The sequence below is a fragment of the Camellia sinensis genome, unplaced genomic scaffold (assembly GCF_055761805.1).
Source record: "Camellia sinensis isolate YWXY unplaced genomic scaffold, ASM5576180v1 Unanchor10, whole genome shotgun sequence".
NCBI lineage: Eukaryota > Viridiplantae > Streptophyta > Magnoliopsida > Ericales > Theaceae > Camellia > Camellia sinensis.
The window spans coordinates 4,052,258-4,065,495 of NW_028128988.1; the positions used below are offsets into that span (position 1 = coordinate 4,052,258).

Sequence of the window (13,238 nt, forward strand, 5' to 3'; positions counted from 1 at the left end):
TTTCAGGCTGTGAGAAATTTTCATTGCACAAATCTTTCAAATTTTGTTAAATTTATATTTAAGAAATGGTTTGGGATGATCTAAATAAGTATATTTTTTAATTTTTTTATGAAATATGGGTTAGATATAAGTTAGGTTTGAAGTTATGTGGCGGAGAGGTGATGTGACTTAAATAAAATGATATAACTTATATAGGATAGTGACTTTTTGATTTTTTTAAATTATAACAAACAAGGCCTAAGTTTCGTTCAGTAAAGGAATTGATTTTTTAATTATTTAAATTTAGAATTATTTTTTTTAAATTTTATAAAAAAATAATATTTATAATTTAAATATAATATTTTATTTTATTATAACTTTTAATCTATTTTACGTTTTAATAACTAATTTAACCCCAAACCTCAACAGACCCAGTTACCAAACGAGGTGATTTGAACATCATAGCTCAAACTGAATTATCCACGGCCAAATCCTTCCATTACATTATTATCATATCACTCACACATCTCACTTTCACGCTGTACTGTACAAAAATCTTACAAAACCCTAGCGATGGCGGTGAACGGGACAGCAGAGACCCTCCAAGTCCACAGACTCCCACTCTCCAAATTCATCGATGCCCTCCGCTGGCTTCCACCTCTCTCCGCCTTTGATCGCTTCGTCGTCCTCGCCGTATTCGACTCCGACTCCGACTCCAACTCCTCCGCCATCGAAATCCATTCTCTAACCCGATCAAACCCCTCAAATCTAACTCTCCAATCCTCATGGTCCTCACCCTCAAGAATTTCCTCCCTCAAAGTCTCTCAAACCCTCCACAAATCCCTCATCGCCGCATCCACCTTCTCGGGCTCGCTCCACGTCCTGCTTGCTGCCCTGGTCGATGCGTCGATCGAATCGGAGGTTTCGGTGCCTGAGAAGACATTGCACGTTGGACCCATTTCGTGTATTGATGTGCAGGAAAATGGGTCTGAGTGTGTTAGTGTTGGGGAAGATGGGAGGGTGAATTTGGTGAGTGTTGGTAATTCGAATTTGAGTCACCGCCGGTTTTTCGATAGCAATGGGTTGGTGTCGTATACAGCGGCGAAGTGGGCATCGCCGATGGAGTTTGCCACGGGTGGATTGGGGTTTAGTCTTCAGTGGTGGGATCAGAGAAAGCCTGGAGGACCAGCTTCTCAGTTCAAGGGTAATTGGTAAGCAAATACCAGTTTCTTTTTTTCCATTTTGTACAATTATTGCATAGAGATTTCATTTTAAACATTGTAGTTTCATCCAAAAATTTGGATAGAAGTAGTGGCAATTGGGTCCGTGACTAGCTCATTTTCAACCTGAGATGCAAATTTGCAAACTTTCTCTTCAAAATGATCTCATAGAACTTGTTGGTCTCCCTATTTGAATAATAATAAAATTATATCTAAAATATGTGTTCTAATTGGGTTCAGATGTGGCAAATGTTATTATACATGTCACTTGTATGGGCAAGGTCTGGACTTGATCATGTTTATTTGCCGCCCATATTTGAGTTGAAACAAGGATTCATCCAATGTCACAAGGGTACAATCTATCTGCAATAATACATGTACTTAATGTATGTGGGTGTGTTTTGTGTACATGATGTATGGTGAATGCTTCAAGGTATGAATTTGGGATTAGAAATATGCTTCAAATTCAAAGTATCCTTTCCCAATCGTCTGTAGTATAAGCTTTTTAAAAAATTTTAGCCTACCATGTCCCAAACAAATGAAAGAAGAGAGACAAGATCCCTAATCCCCGTTCCCTTTTGGAGAGATTTAAAAAGAGACGGATGATTATTTATGTTGGGGGTCTCTTCTGCTTGTGATTCCCTGCAATTGCATGGTTACCATTGATTGGTCTGGGTATTACTAGGCAGCTAGTTTTCAATTTTCCGCCCATTAAAATTTTTGTATAAGGCCTACAATCCTTGTATGGTGCAATCTCCGTTGTGTTTTTGATTCTTTTTCTCCTATTTATAAGTAAAACTAAATGAGTAAAAACTAGTATAACATTAAGAATGTAGAGGAGTGAAAACATGAGATAGGGTTGGGGAATCGTCCCATATTTTGAAAAGTAGAGATAAATATTAAATTAAAAATTAGGAAGGAATGTTAATCTGAAATATATTTCAGTGAGTCCTGTGCAGATTGCATGGGTTGCTCTACTATTGTCTTTTATCTTTTATTAGTGAAAATTGCAATTTAGGCTAAATTTTCCAAGTCCTAGTTCAATTTGGCTTTGGATTCTGGGAATAAATTATAAACACACCCCTGGAGATTTACTTAAATTACAAATTACCCCATGTGGTTCTAGAAATTATATTATGCCCCCTAAGATTTCTAATTTCATAACAAATAGGTCATTTTATTAATAAATCATCAAATTAATTGATAGTTTTTAATAATTTTAAAATTTTATTGTAATTAATAATTCAGATAATTTTATTATTGTATAGGTGAATAGTTAGAAATTTCACTTTTTCAATTAATTTTATTAAATAAAAAATTATGACATTGAGGTATTTGTAATTTTTTAAACCATAAGGAGCAATTCATATTTTAAGCAAACCTCAGGAGGTGTATTTATAATTTATCCAGATTTTGGAGATGTCATTAATTTATCATGCCTATTAGTTGCCTACCCCATACGAAAATGAACCTTTATTTTGGGTACATCTTGGGGGAAGACCCCTTCCAGTTCCAACACCTACTTTATACAACCATCATTTAACACTTGATCTAAATGCCACAATTCAATAGTTAGTCATTATCATTTGTGGTACTTGGATAAAATGCCGGATGATGGTTGTATGAAAAAAGTGCTGAAGAGGATCCAAATCCCATCTTGACACACCTTAATGGTGTGTAGTTATGTACTTTTATCAATATGAGGTGGGTTTAAAGGTGTGTTCTAGATAATGGTTGGAAATGTTTAGAGCTTATGTTGTTGGCTTTAAAGGGTGATCACTTGAGCTTTAGGTTAGTTCAATCTGGTTGTAAGTGTAACTTGCTGGCAAGTAATATTTGAGAGCACGTGATTTTATATACTTGGAGGTTTCAGCTAATTTAGCAGCCGTCACCTATTGATCACGTTTTCATGTCTGGTAGAGTTTTGGAGGTCAGGACACGAGGTTAAAGCCTCTAATTAGAGCATTTTAGTGAGATTTTCGTTCATCCCCCTTTTTGAACACGGCTCTTTATGTGAATTATTTTGTTCTCCACTTAGGCTCTTTATTAATTTATTTCTTTTTCATTTCAGACTTTTTTTTTTTTTTTTTTCCCCTCTGGGAGCCATAATATTATTCGTTTGAACTGAAATCAGTTGTTTTTTTGTGCTCTAATGTGTTAAGGGGACCTATATCCTATATGTTCGGATAAAATTTGCTTCTTATCAAATAAAGTTATGATTTTGGGAAAATAAACAAAAGAGAAAAGATGGATGGTGATACGCTTCACATGCACGGATCATGAGGAGTTCATAATTTGTTGATAATTTGAACATACCAATGTAGAAATTTCTTGAAGCTTAATATGTTCTTTAAGTGGTATCAGTCATTTTCTTAGATAAGTTTCTATTATGCTTCTAAATTCAGTGTTTATTTTTGTTTTGTTTGCACTATCTTAACTGCATATTTTGACAGTTGGGTTCAACTCTGTCCATCTGAGTAGAAGCAGTTTGTTTTTGTTGTGATGTGATGTGATGTGATTCTTCATATTAATAATGTTTCAGGGCCCATGGAACTACTTTTGGGATTGTACACTCCATTGATATTCATCTATCAAGAAAACATACTTGTATTGTAAGATGCTTCTTTTTCATTCTTCATTCCTCTCATAAAAATATGTAGATTTGATGCACTAAGCTTAACTCATGGGCATAATGTAGTGTTCATTAAGTAAGAATTAAAAACATCAGAAAGTAAATGCTGAGGCATTAGGATAGGAGTGTACAAACTATTTGGTTTTGTTTTAGCTATCCCCATTGTTCTCTCTCTCTCTCTCTCTCTCTCTCTCTCTCTCTCTTCACCTAATATTTTTTTTGGGGGGGGGGGAGGGGGCAAAATTACAGTATATTTGGACTATCCAGTGGCTGATGATATTTATGCTTTGTCTGTAGTTTTCTAAGTTGCTAAAAGGTTCAGTAATGACTTGGTAAAGATAATAAAGATGATGATTTGGAATATAAACTAAAGCCTACTGTTATTTGTGTTAGAAATAGATCTTATCAAATGTGTCATATTGTGGTATATAAGGGGTTTGGACAGCTATATAAGGCCAAGTTTGGCATCCTCAAGAAAATTCAAAAAGCCAAAAAGTTACTAAAAAAGCAAGAAAATTCATACTATTTACCTCTTTTGGAGGGAAATCGATCAATTGAAAAAAAAAAAAAAAGAAAAAAAAAAAAAAAGAAGAGGGAAAACAGCGCTGCACAGGTACGGTGCAGCCACACATCCCAGTCAAAAAGTTACTCGGCACGCTGTGTAGCCACACATGCCATTAAAAAAAAAAAGAAAAAAAAATTGAAAAGAGACAAAGTGTACTGCCAGTATTGCACTCTCTTGTCAGCGAGGGCAATTTCGTAATTTTACAATTTTGTACAATATTTTAATACACATTTTTTCATAAAAAGTCAAAAAGTTAACCCAAACCTCCATATTTTTTTCCTCAACTTTTTAGTCTAAAAAGACAAAAAAGTGCACTTATTTAGGACACCCCAAACAACCCCTAATTATATGGTATATTTGTTTGCCACACTATAATGAAGTTTGCTGTTGTACTGCTGCTGCTGCAGATGCATGCTGATATTCTGTCCTTGAGTCAATTGATTAGGTTTTTTTGAGATAACTAGGATCTGTAATTGTCTGCTGATTAAGTAGCCAAGATATCTCTGGTTGTATCTAGTTGCTGGTTGATGTTCGTCTTGATGATCATTGAGATTTATGTATTGGCACAAATACCACCAACTCTGACTGAAATTGTTTCTATGGCATATATTTCAGTGTCCAAGATGATTCACTTTCTTAAACTTAGCTTGTCAAAGTCTATGAATTTTGATTTCTCAACTATTGCTTCTTCTTTTTTTTTTTTTTTTTAATATTAAATAGACCAGACAGGAATTATGCTTATGAACATTCATTTAAGATGATGTTTCCAAGGAGAAGCCCTTTTTTACTGTTAAAAAAAAAAAAAACATTCATTTTTTTTTGGGTACATTGGAAATTAAGTCAAACATGAACTACATCCTATCACTCTCCTCAGAGAGATGCACAATGTCCGCAACAAGGTGCAGAGTTCTTCAGGTGGTTCATTTACAATAAGAAGATTTGCCGGTTGATATTCGCCTAATTTGGCCGTTGCATCCGCACAAATTTTAGCTTCCCTTCGAATGTGCTGGATGGAGCAGTCACATCCTCTCATGATAATACGTGCATCTTCCACAATGCCCCGAAAAAGACATCTTTCTCCCAATCATCACTCAGCAGCTTCACCACTTGTTCCGCATCCGTTTCTATTATCACTTGATTGAAACCTCATTAAAGCATGATAGTCAGCCCCTTGTAGATTGCCCAAAGTTCCGCTTCAAGACAGGTGCATATTTCAAGCCTTCCATAATATCCACTAATCCATGCTTCTGTTTCATCCCGAAATAATCCACCAAAACCACCACCTCCTCCATGCTTGTGAGTGCTGCCATCCGTGTTAAGTTTGATTTTTCCTGCATTTGGACAAGACCGCACTAAAATACTTTTAGCTTGAAAGATTTCTTTGGCATAATCTGATATGAGTTTAACACTCTCATGAATATTAGTAGTTTTATGTTCAAAAATCGTTTTATTTTGGTTTTTCCAAATAGTCCAGAGGGAGATGAGGAACAAGTGTGAGGTTTGGTTCTTCCCTTTCATATTCTGAGTGATCCAATCTTTCCAAGGTAAAAAGAGCTTGCTACAGTACCATTCTTTGCCATAAACATGGCACCATATCTGGATATCTTGAGGACAGAACCAAAGCAAATGTTCAATATCCGCCACGTTAGCACAGTAGGGGCAGTTGGGGTCAGAAGGAAGACCCCTCAGGTTTCTCATTTTGTTAGTAAGAATTTTTCCATGAAAAACAAGCCACAAGAAGCTCTTAAGTTTCTGAGGAAACTTAAGCTTCCAAATCCATCCCCAATTCCTTTCCTGATTATGATGATTAACAATTAAATCATATGCACTGGATGTGGAGAACTCTCCATCAGAGGATTTAATCCATCTGGGAGTGTCTTCGCCAGCATTAATTCTGGGTGGTTGTAGCTTTAAAATAGCTGCAACCATAGGTAATGACAAGGAGTTGTGCAAATGATTTAAGTCCCAATCACCATGTGCATCAAGAAGAGACTCAACAGTAATATGCTCAGAATTTGGACTTTGATTGGTACGTGTGTTCAAATCCATTTCAAAAACCCCATCACCACCACTAATCTTTCCAAACTCTCACTTTGTTACCTTTTCCAAGCTTCCACCAAACTCCCTGAACCAGGAGCTCCCTGGTATTTAGGATGCCTTTCCAAATGTGAGATATATTCTTGCCTTTCTTCTTAATTAAGAAAGGCTGTTGGCCCAAATATTTATTTTTCAGCACATCTACCCAGAGAGTATTCTCCCCAATTAACATTTTCCACCCCAATTTGGATAGAAGAGCTAGATTTTGATCTCTAGCCTTGCGGATCCCAAGAACCCCCTCTTTTTTCAACTTACACACCTGATCCCAATTAACAAGATGCACTTTCTTTTTCTCAAGGCTATCACCCCAAAGAAAGTTTCTATTAATCTTATCAATCTCATCACAAACTTTCCTCGGGAGCTCCATAGTTTGCATGATATAGGCTGGCATAGCACTAGTGACAGATTGTATCAGGTTTGCTCTCCCTGCCAAGGACAACATCCCAGATTTCCACCCAGCTAGTTTGTTCTTCAGTTTTTCCAAAATAAACAAAAAATGGTTTTTGGACACTCATCATGTAGCAATGGGGTCCCAAGGTATTTCCCCAAATTACACGTTAGAGGAATACCACACATGTTACTAAGCTGAGATGCTCTTCCTCTGGCAATATTAGAAGACACAAACATATGGGATTTATGAAGATTAACCTTCAGTCCTGAGATTTCACTGAACTCATTCAAGACTTGCAAAATAGTGTTACAGTTATGCTCGTTTGCTTTAGCAAACAAAATCAAGTCATCTGCAAAAAACAAGTGTGATATGATAGGTCCATTCTTAGCCAAGCTAAGCCCAATCCATTGTTTGCCTTGCACTTGCTGGCAAATCATGGGCAAGAGATGTTCCATGCATAACACACAAAGATAAGGGGATTTTATGATGGTTATTTTTGTAAGCATCTGAACAAAATCATTCTACATGAATTGTATGCAAGCTGAATATTTTGACTGATCATGATAATATATTGGTTTGCATGCTTAAATTTCTTGCTGGGTGACGATTCAAAGGATTTTGTGATCACATTGAAATTCTTCCACGTTTAATTATTGGATTACACGGTTATTTGGAAACCGAATAAGTTGTCTTTCTGTGTTCTGACTTGAGAAAAATTTTGAGATTGTTTATTTATTATGCTGGTTTACATGAAGGCAGGAGGTTCTTCTGGTACTGTATTTGCATGGGATCTTCGGTGGCAACAGCAGCCAATAGTTCTTTCTGGGGTTGCAGCAGGTGAGTTTCAGTCACACTCATTATCTGAGAGTGAAATTTGGGAAGTCCAGTATGACAGCTATTCTTCAAACATTGGTAACATGTCAACATCACGGGTGTTACCTGTTATGATCTGCTCAGAAGATGGAATCCTTGCTGTTGTTGAACAAGGTATGAAGTTTGTTGCCATATCTAGCTTTTTCCATTCGAGTGCTCTAGTGGAAAGGCTTAAGGTCATCTTATTTGCTAAGTGGCTGAATTCATATTTCTTGTTTTCTGTGGCAAAAAGATAGAGCTGGCACACTTAACCCGAAACCGTAAATTCATTCAATTTCACTCATTTAAACTCATCAAAATATATAAATAAACAGGTTACAAATGAGTTGTATACCTGTTGGGTTGATCTGGTTAATTTGTGAAGTTAATGGGTTGATAGGATTAATTTCCCATACCTATGTACCAAATTCAACCCAACTCACTTAAACCTATTTATTAAATGGTCTGAATTTTTAAATGCATAATTCGTTTTGACCCATCCAAACCTTTTGCCTCCTCTACGAAAGGAATACTTGCTTCGGACAATATGTAACCTCTCTTATCTGGTGGTTGATTTGTTTCACACTGTTCCTTTGCACAGGTGAGGAACCCATTGAACTCTTGGCTGAACCATGTGCTATCAACAGCTTTGACATTGACCGACAGAACCCCTCGGTGATGTGTTTTTTCTTCTGTCTTTCTCCTATACTCAGTTTTATCTCAGAGATGTACAACATTTTGATCTTGGTGATAAATTACTTTGCTATGTCATGTATCTGTGGAATTGCTAAAAATGACAGATGATTTCAATTGTTGCCATAACAGGATGTGATATGTAGTTTAGAGTGGGAGGCTATTGCCATCTTGATGAGGGCATAATTTCTGAAACTAAGATGAAGAATTTGGTGGCATAAATAGGATCTGTTCATTATCCTTTCAGTGTATCTTAAAAAGTGAAAGTGATGATCTACTTGGGGGAAAAAGAAGCAGCACATCATGATTTTGGGAAGATGAACTGGTTAGCTTCAGTGTGTTCTGGAAACCAGCGTATGCACCCAAAAATTAAGGTTTATAGTTATGCTCCATCTTATCTAGTAGTACAGAGTACAGGTGGCTTTTTAACAGCACCAGACTGAATCCATGTTGTTGGAAAAGTAATTGTTCTAATCTTGGGCCATCTGCTTTTGTTTTGAAAGACATTGCTAATGAAACACTAAAGCCAGGGACCCAAAAAAAGTTGCCATGAAAACTGTTCAGAGCACTAGTGCATGGCTGAGATTGATTTATTGTATTGTGGGGTTCATGGCTTAGATGAATTTTAACCCCAGAATGCTGTCGTTGGATAATATTTATGGGTTTGTAGCATTGTTGCGAACGGAATGCAAGCTGCAGTTGCAGCTAACTATGGCTTGGCCCAAGTTAATTGCTTTTAACTACATTAGTAAGGTTTATTTATTTATTTATTTTATGTCGTTTTCTTTTAAGTGCCTTTAGACTTGAAATGGGGAATGGGTCAAATAAGATTTAATTATTTATTTTACTGAAGACAATTTGTTTTTTTTATTTTTTATTTTGTTGCCTTTTTGAGTGGAAGGGAAAATTGAGAGTGTTTTATCAACAATAATGTTAGATTTACTACATTTTTTTATTATTTTAAGTTTTTAATTTCATCAACACAATATTGGTAATAAGTTCCATAACTAATGTATATTTGTAACGTAATATCATGTATATATGTCTAATGTATTAATAATTAGATTAATAATACATATGGTAAATAAGAATGTAGTATCAAATGTTGAAATTGTGTATTTGTGTATTTTTTTTTTTTTGGTTATTTTTTATTGGTGAAAATTAGTGGTTAGTTAGATTACTAAGATCTCATAAAGGAAACTTGTCAATTTAGAAAAGAAAAAAAAAAAAATAATGAAACGTTGAGTATAATTTTAAGTGTTAAAATTTATTAATTTAAAAAGTGAATGAGCACTATCATAGAAATATTAAAGTATACTAAGAAAAAATAATTTTTGAAGTCACTATTTATACTTCATTTTGTTTCAAGGAAAAATTACTCATAAATCTCATATTGGGAAATGTTACTCTATCTAGTCCTGAGTGTTTTTGTAAACAATGTAGTCCTTTTTATATTTGGTATGGTATCTTTGTTTGTTATATTGTATAAAAATCAAGCAATTTCAATCCAATCAATGTGAGCGAGTTCAAACATCGACTATATCATCAAACATTATTAACATCACCAACATCATAAAACATCATCGACTACATCATACGTCATCAAAATCACCAACATCATCAACTACATCATCATACGTCATCAACATCACCAACATTGTGAACAGCATCAGACATCAACTACATCATCAAACATCACCAACATCATTAACATCATTGAACATCAATTACATCATCAACATCACCAATAGTTTCATTAGTCGCACTACAATTTCAACCGGAAATTATGATTCCAATATGTGCATCAACATACACTGTTATAAGACCAAGCTTTTTAGACACTACAATTTCAATGAAAATTATGATTCAACGGACACCAAATAATAATATACTAAAAATCCCAAGGTCTAAAATTACTTCTTTTTGACATTTATTCGAACACAAAAGAGGCATTATAGTTCCATTTTCTGTTTCTATACTAGTTCATTTACATTGGCAAATTTGGCACAAATTAAAATTCCAAACTTTATGCCTCAAATTTGCTGATAAACATGCAATCATCAAACAATAAACGAATTGGGTCAATCTAGTCAGCTAAAAAGAATATCAAAGAAACCCAAATCAAGTACTCATTCACCGAGTAACAAAACACCCATTAGTTTTCCATAATCACATCCATATATAAAGAAACGACTGACTCGATTAGGTATATTGGGTCTGACCCAATATGGGTCGAAATCTGTTTGATCACTGGAAAAGCTTACCTAGTTTGATTGTGAACCTCAACAAGATGTAGTTGATGTTTGATGATGTTCACAATGTTTAGTGATGTATGATGATGTTTGATGAGGTTGAAGATGTAGTTGATGCTTGATGATGTTCACAATGTTGGTGATGTATGATGATGTAGTTGATGTTTGATGATGTTGATGATGCTTTATGATGTTGATGATGTTTGATGATGATGATGATGATGTTTGATGATGTTGATGATATTGTTGGTATAGTTAATGTTGCTGATGTTCGAAAAGGAGAGAAATCTAAAAAAGGCCTGTAGTAAGCTTTTAACATTCAAATAAGACTTATTAGTCTACAAAATAAAAGGCAGAACCAAATGATTTAACAAATTAAAATTTGGGATTTATTGGTGTTTTGCCCTTGTTTCAAATGCACTTCTTTTCATTTTTTTTTTTTTTTGTTCATTATATGTAGTTACTATTTATACTCTATTTTATTTTAAATAATTTTTTTTTATGTATAATAAAGATAATATATATATATATATATATATATATATATATATATATATATATTTGAAGTATAGTGAGAATAGTGATTTTTTTTTTTTTTTTTTTTTTTTTTACTTAAAATGTGTCATGCGGTGGCAAGCCCCAAGTCTGGACAAAAAAGTCATCACAATGGTGGCACGCTACAGTACATTTTCTCTTGTTAGTTCCGTCACTACAATTAGAAATTAAGTGCTCGTTTGGCTAACATTTTGAGATTAAAAAATTATTAAAAGACAAAATAAGTTATATATATCAATAATGTGGGGATATATTTCTTGAGTACCAACATGTGGCCAAGGTGACGCCGATGTGTCAACTGAGGTGTCACGTGTCTTGGTCGTAACGCCGAGGTTATCTCTGAAGATATCGAAATCCGGGATAAGTGGATAAGGGATAAGAGTCCTAGTATGAGGAAGCATTTCAGCTTGGATAAAGATAAAACTCTTAGGGAGTTTATCTTTATCTATTGAAGAGTCCAAGATAAGCACTGAGCTAAAGTCCATTGAAGCTAAGCTTCTATTGGGACTAGGATTGAGTTAACTATAAAAGAGAGGCACTCCCGTGGGTCTAAGGTATGCAATTTATATTCAGAATAGTGAGTTAAGCACTATTTATTATCTTCGAGAGATATTTTATTGACTTGATCGTCGGAGTGCTCTCGGATGGACAAGCCACCGCCGTAATCTCTTCTTTCTGTTGCAGGTTGTTTGGGCTTAATCTATTCTGCCGGTGAGTTGGCAGTGTGGTCGGAAATTGACTCACACAATTTGGCGTCGTATGTGGGAACGAAAGAAGAATAGATGGCCAACGACGGACAGAAGGAAAAGGTTGGGGACGAAATCCCTACTGGGAGCGAAAAACACGTTGACCCTAACATGGAGGAGGATGGTTGCAACAAGGAGACTCAGGACCAAAATCACGGTAAGAAAGACATCAGCCAGGAGGGCAACATGCCAAAGACGACGGATCGGCGCAGGTACAACATTGAGAACGACCTCCAGGTATGGAAAGACAGATGCCTGCGAAGGGACAAAGAGGTAAAAGAGATGGCAAACAAATTGGCTGACCTGTAATCGGTCGTCCATTCTATGATGCAAAACAACGTCATGCAGCCACCGTTCCCGCTGCAGGACACACCGATTCCAGCAGCCAATGCCCAGAAGGGGGGGCAGAAAACAATCCATATAGCCCCTCAGCACACTAGGAGTGAAAGACACTCTCACCGACCTTCAAAGGAGGTCGGGCGAGGAGAGTCAAGAAATGAGGAATCCCGAAGGACACATCACACCAAGGAGGCAGACCCCAAAGAATATCGGCATGTCCAAAGGCAGGCGCTATGCTTTGACACAACTAATGGACAAAGGTCGAAGAGGGCTCATAACGAAGCAGAAAAGTAGTTCACCGAAAAGATTAAAATCAGGAGACAGCCGAGCTCCTGGGCGAACAAAAGAGGACCTAAGAGATTACCTCAAGAGGAAACAGCAAGATGCCGAGGTAACTTCCCCTGTTAAGCCGAGAACATCATTCTCGGTGGAGTTGGACAAATTTGAGGCCCCAAAAAGATTCAGTATGCTGAGGTTCCAAATATATAACGGAAAGTCAGACCCCAACTTTCACGTCGGATTATACCTGAACTCAATGGCACTATACAATGGGAATGAGCCGTTGCTCTGCAAGGTGTTCCCTTCATCCTTCGGGGAGATTGCATCAGATTGGTTTCACAAACTGTCAAAGGGAAGTGTGAAGACCTGGGAAGGCTTGGCCGAGATGTTCGTGGCCAGGTTCGTGACGAACAAGCTACAGCCATTAAGGGTAGACGCCTTAATGGCTCTGAGAATCAGCAAGGATGAAGGCCTTCGGGCCTACACTAAAAGGTACTATGAAGTGTTCAACTGAATACCCGAGTGCAATCAAGAGGTGGCAGTCGTATCTTTCAAGAACGGCCTAAAAGATGACTGTCCATTATGAAAATCTTTGGCAAAGACATTGCCAAAAAGCATAGAAGGGCTCATGGCGAGGA

General features: G+C 36.2%; 1 protein-coding gene across 2 annotated transcripts; it reads left to right on the forward strand.

Moving 5' to 3' along the window:
• Positions 1-412: 412 nt before the first annotated feature.
• On the forward strand, positions 413-9,174 carry LOC114277460 (nuclear pore complex protein NUP43). Of its 2 annotated transcripts, XM_082911250.1 has the most exons (5): positions 413-1,190; positions 3,742-3,811; positions 7,640-7,871; positions 8,338-8,411; positions 8,562-9,174. In XM_082911250.1, exons 1-5 carry the CDS (start codon positions 553-555, stop codon positions 8,613-8,615), a joined length of 1,068 nt encoding a protein of 355 aa, XP_082767376.1. In that variant the 5' UTR covers positions 413-552; the 3' UTR covers positions 8,616-9,174. The 2 variants fall into 2 exon arrangements, with proteins under 2 accessions (XP_082767376.1, XP_082767375.1); XM_082911249.1 differs by having other exon boundaries at positions 8,338-9,174.
• Positions 9,175-13,238: the final 4,064 nt, after the last annotated feature.

Excerpts from the sequence above, each read along its gene's own strand:
- LOC114277460 (XM_082911249.1), top strand. The coding sequence starts at position 553 with ATGGCGGTGAACGGGACAGCAGAGACCCTCCAAGTCCACAGACTCCCA. Across the intron at positions 1,191-3,741 it reads TCTCAGTTCAAGGGTAATTG|GGCCCATGGAACTACTTTTG; the intron begins GTAAGCAAATAC and ends ATAATGTTTCAG. Across the intron at positions 7,872-8,337 it reads CCTTGCTGTTGTTGAACAAG|GTGAGGAACCCATTGAACTC; the intron begins GTATGAAGTTTG and ends TCCTTTGCACAG.